At 39.8% G+C, this 25,126-nt stretch overlaps 1 protein-coding gene across 1 annotated transcript in view; it reads right to left on the bottom strand.

Moving 5' to 3' along the window:
• The window catches only part of LOC103659731 (aldehyde oxidase 4-like), a 55,897-nt gene that overhangs the window by 11,785 nt on the left and 18,986 nt on the right, over window positions 1-25,126 (bottom strand). Inside the window, exons 11-27 of the mRNA XM_008687327.1 lie at window positions 24,271-24,422; window positions 22,974-23,067; window positions 21,261-21,370; window positions 18,949-19,133; window positions 17,831-17,993; window positions 15,962-16,054; window positions 15,068-15,237; window positions 14,413-14,527; window positions 13,742-13,864; window positions 11,932-12,028; window positions 8,433-8,557; window positions 6,518-6,651; window positions 5,250-5,337; window positions 4,861-4,947; window positions 4,485-4,676; window positions 3,260-3,487; window positions 800-895 (exon numbers count right to left, since the gene is read on the bottom strand). Coding sequence (XP_008685549.1) covers window positions 800-895; window positions 3,260-3,487; window positions 4,485-4,676; window positions 4,861-4,947; window positions 5,250-5,337; window positions 6,518-6,651; window positions 8,433-8,557; window positions 11,932-12,028; window positions 13,742-13,864; window positions 14,413-14,527; window positions 15,068-15,237; window positions 15,962-16,054; window positions 17,831-17,993; window positions 18,949-19,133; window positions 21,261-21,370; window positions 22,974-23,067; window positions 24,271-24,422 — 2,252 coding nt within the window. The remainder of the gene's footprint in view (window positions 1-799; window positions 896-3,259; window positions 3,488-4,484; window positions 4,677-4,860; window positions 4,948-5,249; window positions 5,338-6,517; window positions 6,652-8,432; window positions 8,558-11,931; window positions 12,029-13,741; window positions 13,865-14,412; window positions 14,528-15,067; window positions 15,238-15,961; window positions 16,055-17,830; window positions 17,994-18,948; window positions 19,134-21,260; window positions 21,371-22,973; window positions 23,068-24,270; window positions 24,423-25,126) is intronic.

Raw genomic sequence — 25,126 nt, forward strand, 5'->3', positions numbered from 1 at the left:
TACTGTTTGACCTTCATCTTCTGTGATTTACAGATAATTTAGCAGATTATGGTTCTTTTGTGGGACATTTTGCAGGCATAAGGATTTTGTTGTAAAGAAGCAAGATACGTTAAAAGAAGGCCCTGTGGATTTTTGTAATTTCCTAATTCCAAGCACTCTATTAAATAATATTATTTCCTGAAGGAAAGTGTCTTCTCCCTATTTCTCATTGGGTGAGCAGCTTTGTCTCCTCCCCCTGCCCCATACACACATACCTGCTCCCACAATTTGATTCAGGTATCATATTCAACACATTCTTATTTAATATTAAAAAAAGAAGGAAAAATTTCCTATTGCAAATAATCTCTTGCTCTTTAATAAGTATTAGAAACACTTCTTTGAATTAGTACACGGAATGGCCAGTCATGTGGAGTTCCTAAGTAGATTGTGAATTCTATGAACATAATTTCTCATCCTTTTAAACACATCAATTTTTAATTGAAGATCTGAATTAACACTGTATTGCTTTGAGCAGGTGCCACAAAGCTGAAAAGTATTTTATCTTTGAAAACCAGAATCACACTTGTCAGAAGACCTGATTCTTTTTGTTCAGGAAGAATAATATCACATATTTCCTCGGTTCCAACACTCACTTCCTTCACCCCCCTACAGTCTGCATTCCTGAAATCAAGATGAGTCTTACAGTTGATCCGTGCATGTAGCGTGATGGTATTTCTCCTGCTCAACAGGAAAAAGGCTGCTAAACTGACTGTAAGGTGCTATACTTTGTTACAGTGGAGATGATGGGCACTTATCTCACCTGAATCATTTTGGTGTGAAGACCTTGTCCCATTTCACAGCCACCATGAGTCACCAGGACGGAGCCATCAAGGTAGATATGGACTAGAGCAGCTGCCTGGGGGAAATAATTACACAGTTTGGAAAATAACAAGGCCAAATGTTGCTGAGAGTTTAGCTGAGGTTGCCAGATGAACGGTTTTGCTTGATTGAGCCCATCTCTCACTGTTTATACTGGAGAAGAAAGCCTTCACAGGTAGCGACAAACAACCCCTGTCAATAAACCCCAGACTTGAAAGCCATCAATGTCAATGTATGAATGGTGGCTCATCTCCCCTCCTACCAGTCTCTGGCCTTCTGGGGCCTTGTGTGATTGCTTTGAGGCCACTCCAAAGCCCCACCTTGTACGATAGTTTATTATTCTTCTCTCCAAAACAGGGAAATTAATTTTAAAGCAAATAGAACCTGTATGAGTAAATTTCCAGGCACAAACTGCCTTGGAAACTAGAGGAGCTGGAAGAACCTTGAGATGTTTTAATGGTTTCCAAATGCTGCTGACATTCAGGATCATGGTAGGGAAAAGGATGGGTCTCATTCTGGAAATTCCAACTTAGTAGAAGTTTGGAGGTAGAGCCTAAGCACCCATTTTTTAAACTCCCAGGTGATTTTGAAGATTGGCCAGGTTTGGGATCCACCGATTTTGTCCAAATTTTCACTTTGCACATGGGGGAGTAGAAGCCTGGGGAGGAGGAGAATGGCCAAACCCAGGTGCTTAGCTTGTGGCAGAGTCAGGACTGGAACCGACAACTCCTAAACCTAAGCCCAGTGTCCTCCACACCTATGCCAGGCTGTCTCCTTCAAACTCACTGCTGCTGTCTTTCTCTGGGGCTGACTCTTCCAGTGGAAGAATCCACAGCCTGTGCAAGTGGCTCCAGGGACCAGGCCATAGGAGGAAGGAGGCTGGTCTACGTTAGGTGGTTTGCAAGTTGCTGGAATTTTTCTTTACAGCAATTCCTCTCTCATGCTAGTGCATGTGGCCCAGCACCCTGCAGGTGCCCCCTTGGGACCTCGACCCCTGTGCTGATGCCCACGCCCCTGCTACCAAGCACGGAAAATATCAACTAATTTAGCTATGCTGGTCTCCTGAGTCTGAGGCTGTATCTCAGGGCTGTCACGTTCTCTACAAGAACTTTTAAACTTTGTGTTTTCGCCTAATGATAATCTAACAAGAGTAATAGATAACCACTTAACAGTGGGTATTGCCACATGCTTTCAGAGCCCATGTTAGATTTTATGTTGATGATTGTACAACCACCAAGTAGGGCTATTTTAATTAATGGGGCATATTAGAGGCAAGAGGTGGGACAGTGAGTCAGCACACCGTACGTAGGCATTTAGGACAAAGATTTCAAAATGTCTTGTACAGCAGCAACAGCCGGCACTACCATCATTTTGTGAGCAAGCACTTAGTTTTAAAGAAGCCACATCTTCTACTATGTTAAGTTAATGTTATTATTTTCTTACTGGCATTTGTGATACTATTTTTATTTAATTTCCAATTTTGTTTGTATTTTATAAAGACATAAGAGCTAGAAGAAGCTTATTCCTTGTTTTGAGGTTATTCACAGTTAAATAACATCAAAATAAGTAATTTAAGTGATCACAGAGTCCACAGAAGCTTTCCTTTAAAGGGGGTCTGTGTGTTATTCTAGCTTGAGAAGCACCCCCGGGGGAAAGACAGCAGCGGCTCCAAGCCGTGCAGTGCTCCTGGCCTTCCCCTCTCGCCCTCTCATTTTGCTTTCTGCCTTGTTAGTGGACGCCAAGGAAGGGTGTGTATGGAAGATAATCTGGTGAGAGGCATTCATACCATGAAGGGGGCCTGTATTCTTTCCTTGGCATAGGTTTGTTAAGGGGACATTTCAGATGGGGATAGAAGCAAAAAATAAGACAGAATCAGAAGCAGAGCCCCATGAAACACTGTTCAAGGTGAAACCTAAAACAAGGCACAGCAGTCACGGAGCTTTCACATAGTAACCCCAAGTTCCTGCGTGAATGGGGTGGCTCTGTCTGTTCTCGTGTGTTTTTGAAAGCTCTGTCTTCAGATGACCCCACTGCTGCCACTAAGAATTTAGGAAAGAGAGAAAGAGATCCTCTTATTTCTCCCAATTCTCTCATGGATTTGAAATTAGACCTCATTCCCCAATGCTCGTGTTTGGGGCCCTGCCCAAGGTCAGACCCCTCAAACTAGACTTTACCCATTGATCACTCCGAGTCCCTGCTACCGTGTCACACCTGATCTGCCCTGATACCTGTGGTCTCCCACGCTTGCCTAAACCTGCTTTGTTCCCTGCTGTAGGAATCGCCCCGCTTTCTTCTTTCCCCGCAGGAGGCCATCCCTAGTTGCAAAGATTGCCATTTTCAGACAGCCAGTCATGTGGAAAAGGGCTTCTGGTGAGAAGACAGACACCTCTCTCAACCTCACCTGATTGTAGTAGGCCACAGGGAACCCAACGGTAAATTTCATGGGGACCACGGCAAGCCCCCTCTTCTTCCAGTAGTTCTTTTTGTTAAATTCCTCTGCAGCCAGTTTCCTAGCAGAGAATGAAGATTTCTCCAGACATTCTTTCCAGCATCTTCGCAATGGCTCTGGATTAAATGTCTGCTTGTAGGCTGTTGTGCTAATTCTCTTATACATGTTTATTTCTTTAACCTGAAAGACAATAAAATGGATTTTAAGGACATATCCTTACTCCATTAGTGGGGCATGGGTTTTTGCTATATACCTGATATGAAGAAAGTCTTTCTAAAAAAGGAAACCATTTAAATGTCTGTAAATATGCAAGTGCAAGAGTACATGTAAAAACATCACAGTAACAGCAATAACCACAATAACAGCAGAAACTACTGGTGAACACTTCATCTGCTCCAGGCTGTAGGCTAAGTGTCTTATCTCAGTTAACTTCACCATGACCCTGAGAAATAGCAGGGACCAACTATTATGAACCCTGCCACAAATTTTGTTAGTAGTGAGACAAAATTCTCCCCACTCAAAATTATTCTACCCCTACACAACATTTCCTTATTCTTAACTGTTCAAATTAGCTCCTTAACATCTGCAGCCATGGTAGAATGTCTGCACAAATGGCAATCATTTCATTCTCCGTGTTCATGCTCTTAGGTGGCTTCGCCCTCACTCTGGGATTGGCCATGTGACTTGCTTTGGCCCATGGGACAATATAGACCAATACAGACCAACACAGGCAGACACTTGAGGGCTTGCCACACTCCTGCCACTCTTGGGAAGTCTGTGATCACCACCACGAGAACTAACTTGGGCTAGTCTACTGGAGGATGAGACTCTGGAGGTGAAGTGGACATGACCCTTCTCAGCTGAGATGTCCCCCAGACTAATTGGCCCAGTGACCACCAGGCACATAAACGAAGCTGTCTTAGACCATAAAACTCCAGTTGAGCTGGCTCAGACCAGAAGAGCTACCTAGCTGATCCTGAGAACCAGAAGAAATACTTTCTGTTATTTTAGTCCATTAAATTTTGTGGTTGACTTGTTATATACCAAAAGCTAACTAATACACAGATGGTGTACTTTATTTCTTTGAATCTACTTAGAAGCTGATATAATGCTATATGTAGGCACTCAAGATATATCTGAACCAATGCTGTTTTGTTAGGGGGTGCTGACTTATTACCTCTTCAGGGGATAAGTTACATTGCGATGCCACAGCAGCCATGTAAGCTTCTGCCACCACTGCAGCCTCAGGGAAGCCATATCCTCGGAAGGCTGTGTTGGATGGCAAATTTGTTTTGCAGGGCCTACCCCGGCACCGGAAATTAGGAATATAATATGCATTGTCAGATTTCAGCACGATGAACTCTGTTACCTGAATTAAAGCAAAACAAAACAACACTTCACATCTATCAAATATTCAAAACCACTTAACCAAATTTTTTCTCTAACTAGAACCCTTCATAGAATTTATCTACTTTGCATGACAAATATTCATGCCAATAAAGTGTGACACATACAGCTCAACTGGTAGCCTCTGGGAAACGCATATTTCTTACCGACTCAGACTCATCAGGAGTGCATCCACCGTTGATATAATATTCAACATCAGCAGCTTTGATCACACCGTTGTTCATGAATCCAATCTACAAAGTGATATAAGTAAAACCACTTTCTCGATACAACCATGTCAGTACACAAACATATGTAATCACAGTTGTCAGTCTACCTAACTTATGAAAATGGTTTGACGTAATAGTCACCAGAGGGACACTGAGGCTGATGCCCAAGTTGACTAGGATTCCAAGAAAGTTCTGGTCAGTTGTAGGCAGCATCCAAATATTCCTCTCAAGTGGTACGGAATTTAGTAACTGTCCTTCCTGTCAGTTGGTTGGTTATCACTGAACAATGTTTTAGGCAATTTCCTAAAATTTTTGATCTCACTCACTTTGTATTTTCCGAGGAGTGGGTGGCGGCCAGCAGTTATCAGCATGTCATCACCACGCTCTAGAATAAACCGGATTGGGCGGCCAGTCCTATAGGAAATGACTCTATTAATATGCTGGATGCTTTATAAATTGTAGAAACAAAGAGATGGGGAAGGGGGCTTGAAATAATCAGGCTTAGTGGTTTTCAGGGGGGGAAGTCACATGCTTTAAACAACATTTCAGAAGTTTGTGGGGGACATTAAAATAAACATGGTTCCTATTATTATCCTGGTTTTATCATGACTGAGAATTTATATATTGAAATGCTACATTATTTCATTTTAAGTTACTTTCATTTAAAATTTTTTATATAACATTAGGGGATTGTATGATTATTTTGCAATTATGTGTATAAGTAGGTTATATTGTTATGAACTTTACTTTGGGATATTAAAAGGGGCATTAAAATAACTGCCACGGGGGATTTTGAGGCTGGAAAGGTTGAGAACCAATGCTCTGTTGAGCTCAGGCCCCTTTTCATTCAGCTCCCTGTTCATAAAATGTCCATTGAGGACTCTGGCTTCTGAAGGAATGTTCCTGGTGCCTGCACACCCATTTGTATAAGACAGCCTTTTCCATTGTTGGAAAGTGCCAATGACCTAAGGCATTCACAGTTTTTCCTTTTGTAGCAGTAGCCTAGGATAAATTAAGTTTGTCTTGAATATTTGGAGAGGTTTAGTAGTTATAAGGTTCACAAAAGTCACAGCTATTCCTGTGTCTGGTTATTCCATTTGGATGATGGAGAGGCTAAGTGAACATTCCCAGGAGCAGCAGACATTGGTTCTTCTCATGACAAAACCTGTCTCTTGTAAGATTAGGGTTTTGACCCTTCTTCCACGCAGGCAAGCTGAGCTTGATTTATTTTAACAATTTAAAACATAAATATTTTAAAGTTTTAAAGTCAATGAAAAGTAATACGTGGTTACATCTCAGTCAAGACACACAGTGATTACATCTATTTTACCCTATAATCTTACAAGACAGGTAGATATTATTTTCACCAGTTTATGGGTGAAGAAACTGAGGTGACCTTGTGAGTGAGTGGCAGTTCAAGAGCAGGGTTAGAACACAGATCCTCTGGTTCCGGTCCAGTGTTCCTCCGCCCACATGCTAAGTCCACCCTTTGGAGATGAAAGGCTGTGACCTGCGGGATGGAGGCTGGGGTGCACAACCGGAAGGACACGATGGTCTCTGCACCGCCAGGAGCAGCTGCTACCGCGAATCTTACTTGTTGGCGGCCACGGCACCAATGGCTCCTAGCAGAGCAGGCTTGGTCACTTTTCCCCCAAATCCTCCTCCAATTCTTTTCACGTGGCAGGCGATCCTACTCCTTGGAATGTTTAATGCTGCAGCCACAAATTCCTGCAAGAGGTAAGTCCCCGAAGCCACATAAGTGCAATTTGATAGTTTATTTCCTCACCAGTATACTTCCCGTCTGCCTAGTCAAACCCGTAATTCAACAAATAGAACATTTATTTAGTTCTAAGTATGGAACATACTTAGTTCCATAACTTAGAATATTTAGAGCTGTGCAGCCATCACCATAATCTAATTTTAGAACATTTAAGCAACCCCAAAGAAACCCTGGATCTACTGAGCAGTCACTCCTTACCTTTCTCTGGCTTCCCTAGCACTAGGCAACTACTGATGTAGTTTTTGTCTCCATAGATTCACCTGTTTGAAACATTTCATATAAACGTAATCATACAATATGTGATCTTTTGTGACTGGCTTCTTTCACTTGGCATAATGTTTTCAAGGTTTTTGAAAGCATGTTGTCCATGTTGTAGCATGTAACAGTACTTCATTCCTTTACGGCGGAATAATATTCCACTGTACGGATATACCGTCTTTGTTTACCCATTCATCAATTGGTGGGCATTTGGATTGTTTCTACTTTGTAAACAATGCTGTTATGAACACTCACATATAAATTTTTGTGTGGGCAGATGACTTCAATTCTCTCAGGTAGATACCTAGTCATGGAAATGTTGGGTTTATGTAGTCACTACCTTTAATATCCTTAGAAACTGCCATGCTATTTTCCAGGCTGTGCCATTTTTCATGCGTATCAGCAATGTATGAAGGGCTGTGAGTACCCTGTACCCTAGTTACCCCTGGGAAATGCCTCATGAAGTTAACTAATTATACCTTAGAAGGTATTGATGATAGACAGCAATGATAACCTGGGGCATGCATTTTATCCATTTTGGAGCTCAGACCTGCATACTCTCTGTCAAAAGAGAGCTCACAGGTGATCTTTATCACCTCTCTCAATTTATAGAAAAAGATACTGGTGCCCGGCAACTTGTGGGAGATTACGTAGGTTTTTCAGGGCAAAACCATAACTCCTCACTCCTCTGCTGTCCACTTCAAAACTTGTAACCATGGAGGCCACAGCCACATCCCAGCTCAACATCAGTTCCCTCAGACTTTCATTTTGCCTTGAATAGTAGCTTCCTCCTCCCACTGAGCCTATCTACCCCTGCAGGACCCCAAGGTACCAACTCACTTTGCTCTACCAGGAAGCCCTCAGCTTTTGCTTTTCCCCTCAGTAGTACTTGTCATTACTCCTCCTCTCAGTATAACTGTTTAAGTATCCCCCTGTGCCAGACACTATTCTAGACCCAACATCTCCACATCTCAGAAGAGGGGAGTGTCAGAGGATTTCCTTTACTTGCCTGGGTGCAGCAATGCCTTTTATCTCAACCACTGGAATAGGACTGGAAATCACCTGCTACTGCATGAAAACGCAATCGCTTTACACGTGCCTCACCAATACATACAAACACTGAGACAGGGAAGCGACAGGAGTGAGCCACAAAGGGAAATTTAAATATAATAAGAAGGCTTTGACCTCCCTGACATTAGGTTTATACTATCACAGTTGTTTTAAGGGTAAGATTTATCTTACCTATGTTTTGGAAGGTAGCGAAATTTTCATTTCTCTTTGAAACGTCTGCCCTTTAAGGGAAATATGTGCCCCATTTTCTCCATTCTGGACTGTAGCTTATGTCAAATATACAGAGAGTTTGAGTTACAGGAGTCGAAGGAATCCAAAGTCCCCTAGAGCAGAGTGCTTGGTTGTAGGGCCCTACAGCACACCACATCTGGAGTCCCATTTTCCAAAAATATCCTGTTACCTGCGCATGGCTTGGAAACTGTGTTCCAAGGTATAGGACCATTTCTTTATCTTCCTGTTTTGGGATAGCCAGGATAGTTTGCGTTTCCATGTAGAAATGTTCCTGCCCTTCTACATGGGCCTCACCTATAAGGTATAAACACAGGACAGTGCTTACGTGAAAGTCCCAAACTGGGGGCTCTCAGTGTATTTGGTTTATGAGGAGCAGGTTGCTTTATTAGCTTATGGAGAGCTGGAATTTATATCATTTGGTTAAACCACTTTTTTTCTAATTAAGACTTGTGTACAACCAGCTATATGATCCTGGATCATTCACTTCCTCTCACTTGGCCTCAGTTGCCTCATCTGTCCAATGGGGTGGTGAGATCTGTGATGTGCTGGACTTGAGCATACGACTAACCTAGCTACATATGCAGGTACCATCATCTCTTTGGTGAATTTGGCCAAGTTATTAAACCCTCATTTCGTCCTCTGTAAAATGGAAAGAGGGGAGGGTAATAACAGTATGTACCTCAGTCCAGTGATGTCAGGATTACTGAGTCACAGATCAGTGGTTCGTGAAAGGACACAAAGGTTTAAAATGGCAGAGCTGAGGTTGNCTTTCCCTAAAACCAGCCTGCTCCTGCTGGTTTAGCTGAGATTTTTGGCTTGCTCAGTATATCCTTATCATTTTCTAGGTTATACCAGAAGAGGCATTTGGCCCTACTTTCAGCATTTGGAAGGCATTTTTACTTTAAAATAAAATAAAAAACTAAATACTTCACTATTTTTGCTTTAAATTTATGTCAACATAATTCAGCTAAGAATAACAACAACAACAAAAATTAGCCAAAAGATTCCTGTGCTGTTAAAATAAGTGAGAAGTTATTTTTGCCAAGAGTCAAAGGATTTCTTGAAATTATCTCTTTGGACAACAAAAGGTGAGTCATGCAGAAAGGTCCCCCTCCCCCCCCAAAAAAACTCTCTTCCAGGTTTTCATAAAAGATTAAAAGCTTGCAGAACTCTCTATTCCAACTCTTTAGAAGGGGGTAATAGATTCTGTGAAAATTACTATTTTCTTTTACCCAAGACTGGAAGTAATTCTCCTTAAAGAACTGTGCTTCTCAATCTTGAAAACACCTTAGGATCATCTGGGAAGCTTTTAGATAAATACTGATGCTCTCGTCCTGTACTCAAAGTTCTGATTTCATTGGTATGGGGTGGGATCTGGGTATTGGTACTAAAAAAAAAAAAAAAAAAAAAAATCAGGGCGCCTGGGTGGCTTAGTCAGTTGAGTGTCTGCCTTCAGCTCAGGTCATGATCCCCAGTGTCCTGGGATGAAGCCCTGCATCTGGCTCCCTGCAACTGATGAATTATTGAACACTACATCTGAAACTAATGATGTACTATATGTTGGCTAATTGAATTTAAACAAAAAATTAAAGAACTAAATAAATAAAAGCTAATTGTGTTTTTATATACTAGACACAAACAAGTAGAAAATTAAATAAAAATAAATGTCATTAGAACAGCATCATAAAGCACCAAATACTAGGTATAAATATTAAGAAGGATGCGCTCTGTAGTGAAAACTACAGTTACTGAGAGAAATTAAAGTAAACCTAAATAAAAGGCAGGGTCTATCCTGCTCATGGATTGGAACTTAATACTGTTAAGATTTTCAGTCTCTAGGTTGATATTGTTTCAATGCAATTCCAGTCAAAATCCAAGAAAGTTATTTTTAGTGAAAATTGATGAGCTGATGATAAATGTATATGGAAGTGCAAGAACCTATAATAGCTAAGGTCATATTGAGAATTAGCAAAAGGACATTATACTCTCAGATTACAGAATTTACAATAGAGTGACAGCAATTAAGATAGCGTGGTCTGTTACAAAGATAAACAGATGAATGGAATATAATAAAGAGTTCAGAAATACACATACACATATGTAGACACCTGGAAAACCACAAAAGCTGCACTGCAATTCACTAAAGGAAAAGATAGTTTTTAATAGATGGTGCTGGGTCAACTAGATATCCACTTGAAAAAAACTGAAACTTGACCCCTGCGTCATGCCAGGCAGAAAAATTAATTTGAGATGGATTAGAGACCTCAATGTCAAGGCTAAAACATTTTATCAAGCTTCTAGAAGTAAACATAGAAAAATATCTTCATGACCTTTGGATAGGCAAGAATTTCTTCATGGGCTCAACAACACTGGGCACCATAAAGAAAAGACTGACAAATTGTTCTTCATTAAAATCAAGAACTTTTGTTCATGAAAAAGAATAATGAAGACAGTGAACATGCAGTCTACAGGCTGGGAGAAGATATGTGCAATACTTATAACCAACGAAGAACTTATACCAAAAAACATAGAAACCTCCTATAGACTTGTAAGTAAATTAAGTAATTATTATATTATTAATTATGTTAAAAGTAATTATATATAATTATAGCAATATAATATTAATTATAATTATCACTTTTAATTAGTTAAAAAGCAGGCAAAAGACTTCAACAAATATCCCACCAAAGAGGATCTAAAAATGGCCAATACACATATGAAAAAATTCAATATCATTATCATCAAAGAAATTCAGTGGAAACCACAATGAGATACTACTCCACCAGATTAGATAAAACTAAAAAGACTGATGATAACAACAGAACAATGCAACTCTCATAAGCACTAACAGGAGTACAACTGGAACAAAAATTTTTTTTAATGTTTGGCATTAACTACTAAAGGTAAATATATAAAAACACTATTATTTAGCAATTCTACTCCTGGGTATATTTCAATGGAAATGACTGCTTATGTTCACCAAAAGACATGTACAATATTAAAGAAACTTTATTCATAACATCAAGTTGAAAATAGCTAAATAGTCTATCAACGGTAGAATGGATAAATAAATTGTAGAATTATTTATACAATGGAATACTCCTACACAATGAAAAAGAACTACTGATCTATGCAACCATGTAGATGAATCTTCCATACAAAATGTTGAATAAAAGAAGTAGGCACAAAGAAAGTTATACTGTAAGATTTAATTTGTATGAAGTTCAAAAGAGGTAAAACTTTTCTGTGTGATAAAGACCTTTGGGAGAGTTATTGATTGAGAGAGGGCAAGAGGAAGCTTTCTGGGCTGCTGGAAGTGTTCTATATATGTATTTCTAAAGATTTTATTTTTAAGTAATCTCTACACCCAATATGGGGCTCGACCTCACAACCCCAAGATCAAGAGTTGCATGCTCTTCCAACCGAGTCAGCCAGGCACCCTGGAAGTGCTCTGTATCTTGATGTGGGTAGTGTTTACATAGATTTGTACAGAGACATAAAATTTCATCAAACTGTAAACTTATTACTTGTGCATTTTAAATCTTGATTTAAAAATCACACTAGGGTTGAGAGCTCTGCCTTGGAGTTTCAGTATTTCTCAAACCAGATAATTGAACTTAGAGTGTTCAACTTCAGAGGAGTTACTTTTCTGGCCTGAGACCACTTACCTTCAATGATTTGATCAACATATTTAAAGGCTTGCTCTACATTTCCTTGCTCGACTTTCTTTTCAATGGAAAAAAATGAATTGTGCTCTAGTGCTTGCTGCAAGTGAAAAACAAACCAAAACAATAAAAAGTTTTGTTTTTTTCACATCCTAATAAGCCATTCATCCCCCATCAAACTGCTATGCTCTTGCTTTATCAGATAGTCACACACCACAACAGACAATCCGAGCAGTGTGGAGAGTCTGCAGAAACTGGGATACCATGGGGTACAGGCAGGGGTGACTCAGTTTTGTTCAGGGCTCTGAGGAAGAGCTGAGGGGGAAACAAGCATATATGAAACAGGGCCTCACCCTCTAGATTGCTGAGGGATGACCTGAGGCAGTTGGGTATTCAGGTGCCAACTTTGTGGTGTGAGTGGGGGCTGGAGTAAGAGGGTAGAGAGAGGCCAAGGAGGAGGCTGGTGGAGCTGCAAATGCTCAGAAATGGCCTTGTCTAGGTGACCTAAATTAGGTGCTGAATTGCATGGAATTAGGACAGTTACAGACAGGAGGCGAAATCATTTGAAGTCAAGGACACCTCAGAAAGCAATAGTTTGAGGCTGAAAAAAAGCTGAGGGGCCAAAAAGAGAACAAGGCCAGGCTGGCTAGGGAGCAGGTTTTCTATCAAGAAGCACCTGGATAAGCTTCAAAGGTGAATTGAGGTTGGATTATGAAAGACTTTGAGTTCTATGCTAAGAACCTTATCGAGGGGGGCATGATTGTATAAGAAAAGTGACCTGATGAACACTGAGGCTTAGAAAAGTTAATGTGGTGGGTAGACAGGTTGAAATGGAGTACAAGAGCCTCTTTAAGTGGTTACTGTAGTAAGTCGGACAATAAATGGGGAGGTCTGGGCTGAAGGGTGGGATGGAGGTGAAACTGAGAATGGAAAGAAAGGGGCTGACTTAAAGGCATTTAAAAGATAGCTGGGAAAGACTTGAACTTGGCAACTCTTGGGAAGAACAGAGGGAATCAGAGAATATTGAAGACTGATGCCTACCTGGCTGGGTTTCATATTGCTCATGTACCCACCTATTCATCTCTCCCTCCATCACACGCATTTAATAAGATGGACCAAGTTTAGCACTTTGCTATAGCACCATGCCCCCATTAATAACAACTAAAACAAAAATAATAGCAAATATTTACTGCATGAATTCCATGTCTCCCAGGTGCTGTTCTAAGCATTTTAATTGGGTTTTCTCATCGAACCCTCACAATGACATTTATGTGGGTGCTTTTATCATTCCCGTTCTACAGCTAAGAAAGTAAGCGGGATTTAAGTAACTTGGCAAAACTTTCATTGCTATTAAGAGGCCTCTAAAAGATGGAGTTAGAATACAAACCTGGGTTTTCTGTCTCAGAGCTTGGAGGAAGTGGGCAGGAGACAGAGTACCCAGGCTGCAATTCAGTAAATGTTACAACTGTTCTGTCTCACAGTGCTCTGGATTTTTCCACTGACTAGTTTTACATGGAAGTCATAAGGACATTCCTCTGGTGTTACTTATTTGTATTCTGAGGACATGCCTTGGCAAGAGGCAATGGGAGAAGAAATGGTCACAGGAAGGAAGGGGAAATCCAGGCAGGGAAATTCTCAGTATTATGTCTCAAGGTGCAGATCGCTAGAGCCTTCACTCTGAAAATATAGATAGCACTTAAAGTGCAGAGTATAGATGGAGCCCAAATTATACTATTTTGTGACTCCACCAGTTGAGTTCTGCCAGAAGTATACCGGCCTAGTCATTCTAGAAGACACAAAATGGCCTGACTACCTCTATTGTGATAATCCTTGGTTGTATGTCTTCATAAGTGATCTTCACTTTTTTAGCCGCCTCTCTTGCATGAGCATAGGTGTCAGCAGCCACAGTGCAGACAATCTGACCCACGCAAATAACCTGCAGAAAAGCCACATGTCGCCATTAGCTAAGACAAGAATCATTAAAAAGGAATTACAGTTCCCACATTCTTACATTTACCCACTGGGTTCTTATGACCAAAAGAAAGATGATTTTTCTACCTATGAGAATAAATTCAAAACACTGGACTGAGTGAGATTTAGAGGGTACAAAAACTGGGTGCAGAACTTAACGACCTGGCTTCTGTCTTTGGGAGCATTCCTCACCATTCCCATATCACACACTTTAATCCGGTCATCCTGAAATTCTGTTGGTTCTTTTAATGTCCTATGATCGATATTGCTTCTATGGTTTTCTCAATTTTTTTTTAAGAAACTGTCTTTGACAGGGCTTATGGCTTATGATCAGAATCTCAAAAGGGTCCACAATTCAAGAGAGAATTTGAGAATCACTGATGTGGAGTCTTTGGTTCCCTGTAAGTATTTGTGATGTGAACATGAATCCATGGATGTTAGAGTCAGAACCAATAGTCATTTTGGTGTTTCTAACTGAGCATTTGAGTAAAAGGCCCCATACAAATCACACACCTCATTCTGTGCATAGAGGACCTCTCCCTGATGGTTATTATCTCCTGGAACGTCCTCTGCTGTTATCACATCAAAAACACCTGGAAGGGCCAGGGCTTCTGAAGCATCAATTGATCTAGGAGGGAAAATTTGAAAGCGCGCATCAAAGTTGCAGGGGTGAGTTCAGGGTACAATATAAATGATTACTCAAACACAGGGAAAAACTATAATGAACCTCATAACTAAATCATGGGACAAAATTCTATGTTGAAAAGTGCCAATGTTTAGCTTGTGTTTGGACTCTTGGCATTAGTTTCTTTCAAAAATTTGCTTAAAAAAGGACTGCTATCCATCCAGAAGAGGAAATGAATGTTCTTAGTTGACTTAAATATATAATAAAGTCTCAATTTTATTTATTTATTTATTTAGATTTTATTTATTTATTTGACAGAGATAGAACACAAGCAGGGGGAGCGGCAGGCAGAGGGAGAAGCAGGTTTCCCGCTGAGCAAGGAGCCCTATGCGAGACTGGATCCCAGGACCTTGGGATCATGATCTGAGCCAAAGGCAGACGCTCAACCAACTGAGCCACCCAGGCACCCCATAAGTTCTCAATTTTAATGTGAAATTGTGAATGCATTCCAGTAATACAAAGAAACATCTTTTATTTTCTTACATGATCTTTGCGTGAGCTCTGGTGCTGGTGGTTACAGCCAGGAAGAGTTCTTGGGCAATAGGGGGCATGTCATCACTAAATACAGCCTCCCCTGTGGCATGTTTGATGGCTGACTGGTGCATGACTGGGTGGCCGATGGGGTCTTGTGGGGATTGGTAGGGATCCACACACTGTCAATGAATAAAGCAGTTATTTAACTTCCAGACATTCTCATGCACTGAAAATGGGTCTGATATATCTGGCTTACTCACATGTCAAGAAAAATTATAGGTAATCGGTATCCATATCTGTGAGTCAAAGTTAATAAATGTCCATTGAGTACCATGGTAAGAGATATATTCTGGTTATAATCTACCCCCTCACCTCTCCAAAAGGAAGACATTGTTCTCATCCTTAAAAATTCCACAAGCTTGTAAGGATATCAGAATACACACAAACACACATTAAAATAACATGGTCAACTTCATATAGCAATAAAGAACACTTTATACTGCTAATATGGTGCAAAGAAAATACACAATTCCTGGGGGATTTAGGACGGCTTTATTAAAGCAGGGAAGGCTTCCTAGAAGCAGTGAATGTAGAGTTAGGTTTTGAAGAAAGAACAGGCATTCACTAAGAAAAGGAGAACATTTTAAGCAACAACACTGAAATAGTTGAGGAGGGACATTTAGAATCCAATTCCTTGTGAAGACTTGAGTAAAATAGAATAGAAGCTAAATCAAGCAAATTGTGAAATCATGTGTGAGTAACAATGGGTAGTGTTGGCTGGCTTTGGTAGACATGACCCTTACAAATAATAAAAAATATAGCTATTGAAAAGAGAAAGATATATGCAGGATGCATGCATCTGAATGCATACAAAGAATAAAAATAAGAACTCTACACACTGACCTGAAACATCTGAATTCCTTGCGGTGTTTTTATGGGGAAATCTTCTAAGGCACTCATGTACCTTTCTGGGATATCAGGAAACTTATGGGGATCCTGAAAAGAAGATTATTTCACATTTAGCTTTACATCCTGAGTCACTAGCTTGGAGAAGTACATGTAGAAATAGGTTATCCAATTTATTCTCCCAGATATTAGTCTCCAGATCTGCTGGGAGAAAGCCCTGAGCTTCGAGCTCCCTAGGCTAGCAGCAGCATGATTGTATCTGCTCATGCACACAAGAAGGTGAATGCTATTTCCAGGGAGTGGAGACTTCCTTTATGAACAGCTCTCCTTTTGAATGGGTGGAAATATGTGCACTTCCAAACAGAGGCTGTGCTTTCAAGTCCGGGACAGTCTTCTGGGCATATATCACAAAGAAGCAACTAACAGAGCAGACGAAGATTAATCTACAAGGACATTCAGCTACAGATCATTTGTCATAGTAAAGAAACTAGAATTAATCTAAATATCCAATAAGAGGGAACTGAATAAACAAATTATGGAACAGCCATAAGATATAATATTTTGCAGTTATTAAAAATGATTTCATAGAAGTATATTTATGGACATTAAAAATGCTCATGAATTATAATTAAGTGAAGAAATGGATTACAAAAATTTTTGCAGAGTATCATCCCTTTTTCTTGTAAAAAAAAAAAAAGAGAAATATATATGTATGCATTCCAAATGTTAATAATAGTCTTTATGGTAGGATTATTGTTTTATAGTTGATTTTTAAAATTTTTGCTTCTCTGTTTTTGCTTTTTCTGTAAAGATAGAACATATAATCATAATATATATGTAAGAGAACATATGACAATATATAAGAATATAAAACAATAGACATATTTAATAAATTATATGTAGTAATGTATTAGATATATGCAAATTATATATATAATGAACATATACAATAGAGTATATAATAATTTACAACAGAATATTATGTTAACGCTAATAATAAATAATGTTAATAAAAACGATAAAAAAGGACTTGCTGAATTGACAGAGTAAATCTTTCAGCCATAAAAGAAATGTGTATGTAGTCCCTTATCTGCCATTTTTGGGTCAGCTCACGACTTATCACGGGGACACTCACAGTCGTGGACCACATTCTGAGAAACACTGCTGTGAAGATCATTTTAAACTAGGCTAGGTAAGAAAAAAAAAACAGTTAAAAAACCAGAAGCAATCTAAATATCCAAAAGTAAGGAACAGATCAAATAATGGCTCATCATGCAACCATTATGTCATTTTGTCACGAAGAATATTTGATGACACTGAAAGCTGCTTGTTACTATGTGAAACAAGCCAGCTATGCTAAACCGTTCTATAGATGTATATGTGTGACACATATATACACACATCCACGAAAAAGAGCTTAGAAGGATACAAACTAAAATATTAATAACAGTTATGTATGGGTGATGGGATTACAAAGGATTTTCTCTTCCTTTTTGGCTTATCCACATTTTCTAAATATTAAAGGAGGTATTGTTTTAACAAGAAAATTTTCTTTAAAATAGGAAAAGATGTTATAATTTAATTACTGAAAGCTTTTCACTATGTAGATCAACTTGATATTGCGTATTAGTATTGTCACACAACCTATAGGGCAAATGTAATAGCAAGACTGTCCGCTTCTCAGCCCAGGAGAGGAGGAGAAGGGAGAAGGAAGGAGAGGGACAAAAGAGGCTGGGATGCCCCACACTGCAGGTTCCATCCCTTCCTGATACCCTTGCTACAGCAGGGAAGGGAAGGGGAAGTCCTTCATGTGCAGACTCACACTCAGAATGTCAAGGCACTCAGAGACCCAGAGAAGTCATTTACCATTTTATTCAGTCTTCGCCTCACTTTGAGGTAGAATTTGAAGAGTAAGCTGATGATGAGGGTTCGCCTGTACTCTACCATGCCACCCTCAGCTGCTGGTGGAATATAAATCTCATCCAGGACCCAACGGCAGGCATCACTCAGCATGTGGTCATCCCACGACCTCGTAGAAAAGAATGTAAACACGTCACAGGAGAGGGGAAGACAGACTAAACTGACAGAGAGCAAGGGAAGATGGAAAAAATCCGTATTCATCTTTGAAGTCTGGATGAAACCCTCCAATATGTCACTAGCTTTCTTTAGAATCTGCTGCGATGGTTTCCAAATTTTCCTCACCATCCTCCTTTATTATTATCTGTAACTCCATGGCCTGGGAATGTTGACTTTATCTCAAAGAGCTGGGGTAACAAAGTACTAAAATCAGAGTTTCCCAAGATCTGGAACTTTGTCTTGTTCATTGCTGCATCCCCAGCAAACAGGTCATGCCTGGCACGTACATACAAGGGAATGACCAGCAAATGACCCAATTATTGATGATAGTTGTAACATTTTCACAAATGAAAGTTTCTACAGAAATGCTTTGAAAGCATCCACTCATTTTAATATCTGAGAAGAAAAGCTGCATTAAGTTGCATTGCAGTGTTGACAATGAAATGAGAAGATAAAAATTATTGTAAAAGCACTGGTTGGAAGAATTTTTAAAACTTACTTTCCAAACACTAGAAATGATGAGAGTGATAGGAGGAAGGCCATTTAAACTTTTTGAATATTTTGTCTTCTTTTTCTGCTGTAAGGACGTTTTCAGATGTCTTAAGGTACAGTATTAGAAACCTTTACTTATTTGCAGGTTAATTAAAAATGAAAATTTGAAGATATTATCTACTTAGATTAATTTGTGCATTCATCTTATCACAGAAACTGCAACAAAAGAATTATATCTTGAAGAAGGTTGGCTTTTGGGTGACTTTTATTTTCTTTATATTCTTCCGCAGTGCTTAAATTTCCTATATGATTATGTAATATGTATGTAATCAGAAAAAAATTCTCCAAGCGCTATTTTCATTAAAATATTAAAATACAAAGTCCTGAGTTTTATATCCAGATGTGCTGTGACATACCTCCCAATGAGCTGCTTGCACGTTTGGCTTGCAGAGACAACAGTGGGGCCAACACTTCCATAGAACATTTGAAGATCCTTAATCGTGTCTGTACCATCTTCAAACTTCACACTCATGCCGGCATTGACAATGGCAAAAGCATTTTCCTGACGTTGGGCCAGCCTGAGTCCTGACACAAAGTGCCACTGGAAACAGAAAAACACTCAGAATTAGTTATAATGAAAAGGAGCCTCTCAATGATCCTTTTGACCACAGTGTTCACTGTGAGTACTGGCTCCCATGCTTTAAGGGTATTAATATTTTATCCTCAGAGAAACTGTCCTCATTTCTAATTTACTGATGAGGAAACTGAAAGGTTACGTAACTCGTACAAGGTCATACAGTAAGTGGCAGAATTGGGGTTGAAATCTAAGCAGTCTGGCTCCAGAGTTGATGGTCATGTACTTTCAACTCTGAGTCACCACATGTGGCCTCAGGCAAGTGATTTAAACTGCTTGGGTCTTAATTTTCTTTAAAAATGAGAAGGCTGGGTTTCATCAGGTGGTGCCTCCAGGGCTGCTGAGAGGGGTAAGGGAAAATCAGGAGGTGTGGTGCCTCTCGGGATGAACTAGGACACCTCCACTTTTAACTGTTTTAGTTTGGCATTCTAAGTAAATTTCACGTGTGCGGTGAGCTTTACTCTTAAAAAAAAAAAAGCAGCTTGGAAACCACTGGATCACATGGTCTTCAAGTGCCTTCCAGGTTTCAATCTCTCATTCTAGGTTTAATCTCATTACTAGTGTGAAATATTAGAGCCACAAAGTAGGAGAGTCTCTTTGTGTGGCCAGCATCTTGGTGGGGATAGGGGTGCCACCATGGACCCTGTCAAAGATAAAACATCATTGATTTAGAAAGCAAAAGTGATAAAGAGATGCTTGAGACACACTTGATCCTATTTAGTCCACTGTACTGCTTGGTGGGGACTTTCCTCCCTATTCCTGCTGCCACCACCCTCATTCTCACCCTTCTGAATTACAGCATGACTGCATTAGCCTCTTAACTGGCCATTCAACCTTCAGTTTCTCCTCCAACCAGCTTATCCTCTATTTTTCTCGTTAGATTGGCATTCCTAAAATACCATTTTCATTAAGAGTTTACCTTGGTTTAAAGCCTTCAAAGATGGCTGTCTGCTAGGACATGTACGAACTCCTTGATTGAATAATAGAGCTCCTTGGTGATGGAGCCCCAGCCTCCCTCCCAGCCACGTCTCACAGGGCTGCCCCAGACCACTGCCCAGACCAACCTGCCATTCCACCTAGCCCCCACCCCCAAGCTGTTCTCCTGCCTGGAATGAGCACCCACTTCTCTCTACTGATCTTTGCTCTATCCCAGCTGCTTTCCCTCCCTTTTGAGCAACAACACCAAAGGAGGACTCTCCATGTCAAGGGAACTACCCTGGCTCTTTGTGCACATAATTCCTGTCTGAGATGATTACCTACTTACGATTTCAAGCCCTTCCTCTCAGATCTAGAGACCTTTGAGGACAGAAACCCATGTCTTATGAATACATGTAGTGTCTTCCAGATTCAGCACTGTGCTTGGCATGCCGAGTGGTAGGTAGTTAATAAACAATTTTATTTAAAGTGATTAATAAATGTTGGTTGGTTTGGAAGTATCTTTATGATCATGAACTTTCAGTTTACTAGAAACTTGCTGTAGATGGAACTAATTATAATTTTACTCAATCTTGGCTAAGATGAATATTTATCTGAAACCAAAAATTCAACTCCTCACACAAAGGGCTCTCTGTAGAGAGATAGGGGCCATAGCAATGTTATTCTTTTTTAAAAAATTTTTTTTTATTTCGCTATAGTTGGCATACAATGTTACATTAGTTTCAGGTGTACAACATAGTGATTCAGCATCCCTATACCTTATGCTCACCACAAGCGTAGCTCCCATCTCTCACTCTACAACTTACCAGAATATCAAGAATGTTTTCCTTTAAAGTTTTTTTAAAAACAAATGAAACAATGAATATAGTAATAATGAATATATAACACTAAATGCAATTTGGGTTATTTTCATCTTTATACCAAAAAAGTCATATTTTTAAAAAATTTTTATTTTACTTTTTATGGAGGAAGGGAGCCACGAAGGCAAAAGTGCCTAGGGCCCATGGAAGTCATGTTGGGCCTATCAATGTTGCCCTGGTAAGAAAGCAAATCAAATGGTCCTCTGAGAATTTGCCCCTTCCTGAGAGTAGCCCCAAAGTCACCCTGCAGGGTAAGCTGAGCTCCCTCCAGGTGGGCGGTAAGTCAGGAAGACTTTACCTGAGTAGAGTGGGGAATATGAACAGATAACACAATCTCTTCTGATTTGAGGCTGGCTTCAGGTGATCTCTCAAGAAAATGGCTGTTTAAAGGAATCTGCCGTTCTCCTCCTATTAGAGAAAATGACCTTGATCAGAAAGAAATTATCAACTGGAGAATATGTAGCAAGGGATAGGTGTGATGCCTCTGGTGGAAAGAGAGAGTGCAAGCTGGAAGCCAGAAGATGTGGTTTCCAGTTGCAGCTTCCAAGCTGGGTCATCTTAGGCAAGTCACAGAACCTTTGGGGCTTCTGGTTCCTCATCTGTAGAACGACGGTGTTGGGCCAGATAATCTGAAAAGTCTTTTCTGGGAGTGCCTAGGTGGCTCAGTCAGTTTCTCACTTGCCTTCGGCTCAGGTCATTATCTCAGGGTCCTGGGATTGAGCCCGGTGTTAGGCTCCCCGCTCAGCAGGGAGTCTGCTTCTCCCTTTCCCTCTGTCTCTAACCCCACTCATACTTGTCTCTTTCTTTCTCAAATAAATAAATAGAATCTTAAATAAAACAAGAAAAGAAAAGTATTTTCTGGTTCTTACCACCCATTATACACCACTCACAAATTTTGGCCTTGAAAAACTTTAAAGCTATTTGGAAACAACCTAGTACAATGTGTTTCACAAATGGGAAAACTGAGGTCCAGAGGTCCAGAGAGGTTAAATGATCTGTTCAAAGTGCTAGAGATGGGACAAGTGACAGAGGTGAAATGCCTGATATACAGCTTTTTTTTCTTAAATAGTTTATAATACTCTCATTTGATTCACTGTATTTTTAAAAATATGATTTCTTTTCTTTTCTTTCTTTCTTTTCTTTTCTCTTCTTTTCTTTTTTTTAAGAGAGAGAGCGAGCAGGCATGTGAGCTGGGGGGAGGGGAGGGAGAGAGAGAATCCCAAGCAGGCTATCTGCTCAGCGCAGAGCCAGAGGCAGGGCTCAATCCCATGACCTTGAGATCATGACCTGAGAGGAAATCAAGAGCTGGACGCTCAACTGGCTGAGTCACCCAGGTGCCCCTAAAAATGCGATTTTAATCAAAGAGAGGGTATCTTACATCAATAGCTCTATGAATTAAATATGCATTTATTGTTATCTCACTAAGTTTAAATAATTTTCCCTTGGCAAAGCTCAAGCTGTCTTTGAATAAAGAGAGAAGTAATCAGTAATATGCCCCACAAACTTGATTTTATTTCGAATGAAAAGTCCTAGGGGTGCCTGGCTGGCTCATTTGGTAGACATGCGACTCTTGATCTTGGGGTTGTGAGTTTGAGCCACACATTGGGTATAAGATTACTTAAAAATAAAATATTTAAAAAAAAGAATGAAAAGTCCTATAAAAAAATTTCCATCTTTATAAAACCCTGAAATGAAATGTCCTATAAAGCTTTAAAACTGCAGATACACATCTCATTTTAAAAATGCTTTGATACTACAATTTGGACTATACATAAATGTGGACAAATAGTTAAGAAAAATTCTCAGGTACAGTAACTGATCTATAAGATACAGAACATCTGAGAACAGGATAATTGATCTCGGTTTCATCCTTACATTTGAGGTAATATAGCCTATATATTCGGTGAGTCTAAGTTAGATATACTTGGGTTCCTAATTCATGGTTTATGATAGGAGCTACATAACTGACAGCGGTAATTATAAAATAGAATGCCTAAGGCTTATCTCTTACCTTTGGATATCAGATTGATGGTAGCATTTCCTGCTGCTAAAATGGGATTCAGGTCAGAAAAATTAGGTCTGCTCACCACATGTCCTCCTAAAGTCTAAATAAAAAAAGATAACATTTTTAAGCTAGTTATTTGACAAATAAGAAATTATGTATAGTTTTTTTGGTAAGTTTTAATTTTTTAATTCTCTTCTTTGTTTCATAGAATGATCTGGTATGGCTTTAGGGCAGCTAAATAGAGTCAGGCCACATATTGTGCAAGATTCCCACCCCTAACCCCAGTTCAAACTTATTGCTTGAGCAAATGTTCCTTTTCCATGTGCAATGAGGAAGAAAATTCCCTTGAAAGCTGGCCCTAGTATGAGTGTCCAATAATATGGGGGTAAAGTGGGGACTAGACTCGGAGTAAAGTCTGAAGAACTGGGATATATAGCACTCCCATTCAAAATGCTTGCTGTACTCTTGTGCCGTAGAGTCTCCTCTGTTACTCTAAACCACCAATAAAGTAGCTTCAGACATAGCCTTGAATGAGAAACTTTGAGGGGCCTCGTCCAGAAAAAGGAACGGAAGATGCAGAAGGTAAAAACATACAGTGAATTTTGAGAACCAACAGAAATAGGGGTCGAGAAAATCAGGAGAAATGACGCCTTACATCTTACTGTTTTGGAGCAACCAAAGGAGAAGACTAAGACTAAGGCATCGTGTAGTAAGACCTGGAGTGGGCAGTGGTCCAAACCAATTACTCTTAAATCTTAAATAATAAGGAAACCTCAATAAGCTAGACAACTGGGGGACAACCAAGAATAGGCATGTGGGATGCACGGGTTAAGAAACTGAGCTCAGTGCAAAGGTTTAAGACAAGAAACAGCCATAAAAGAGTATTTTCAAAGTGAGGCTCTTATTACTATACCTTGAATAAGACATATTTCATAGCCCGTTAGACATGGACAGCCCATTTGGTTGAACTTTAACTCTTAAAATGAAAAAATAGTGGCTTAAAGAGGTCAAGTGGCTTCTCTAGGATCATACCATTCATGGGCGACAGGCTGGGTTTAGAATTTGGGCATCTTCAGACTTCAGTACCATAATCCTGTGATATAATATGCCATTTTTCACTTTGGACACACACACACACATGCAGTGTGATAACTCACTTTGGGCACATACACACACTCACACTTACATTGTAGAGACTTGTTCGACATTGGGGATTTCTCTTCAGAGTAATGTTTGCTAAACTGAACAGACTGCATGACTGTCTATAACTGTGGCTTCTTTCACATCACACTAGGGTGCATACCGCCATAGTCCTTATCTGGGCTCCAGCAAGTGTCCTCAGATGCTTCAGGAGAGCACGGTAAGTCTTAGTCTTCTCCTTTGGTTGCTCCAAAACAGTAAGATGTAAAGCGTCATTCAGCTGGGCCAGGCTGTACCCTGCCCCTATTGTCACTCCTGAAAATAAGATAGTGGAATATAAACTGAAGGTGAATTATAACAAGATTCATGAGCTGCACAGAAATAATCTTTCAAGTATATCTTCTCTTTTATTAACTTAAAAAAGTAAAAGGTGAAGATATTTCTGGCAATTTGCTTTATTCCCAAATATTAAGTAACAAATTCTTTTTCTCAGTCACGTATACAGTCATATATGCCATGCATTTTAGGACATACCAACCACAGGTATATGAAATTCACTACTTTAATTCCCAATTTAGTGTTTTCCTGAATAAATAGATCAAATATAAAAATTTCAGTCAAGATTCTATAAGACTTTTGTGTTTTTATTTTTTTTAAGATTTTATTTATTCATTTTAGAGAGAAAGAGAGAGAGGGCGAGCAGGGGGAGGAGCAAAGGGAGAGGGAGAGGTAGAGGGAGATATCTCCAGCAGACTCTGTGCTGAGCACAGAGCCCCACGTGGGGCTCGATTCCATGACACTGAGATCATGACCTAAGCCGAAACCAAGAGTTAATGCTCAACCAACTGAACCACCCAAAGTGCCCCGATTCTATAAGACTTTTAAAAGAACATTAAATTGAAGTGGGAAGTAACCTACGCATTTGCATTGCCCATTTACCCTTCTTCTACTGCCATCTCTTCATATTGTTCCCTTAACAGAACAAGAATAGACACTTGTCTGTACTTTGGGTCAGTTTT

Source organism: Ursus maritimus, unplaced genomic scaffold (genome assembly GCF_017311325.1).
Source record: "Ursus maritimus isolate PB19 unplaced genomic scaffold, ASM1731132v1 scaffold_1, whole genome shotgun sequence".
NCBI classification, from domain to species: Eukaryota; Metazoa; Chordata; class Mammalia; order Carnivora; family Ursidae; genus Ursus; species Ursus maritimus.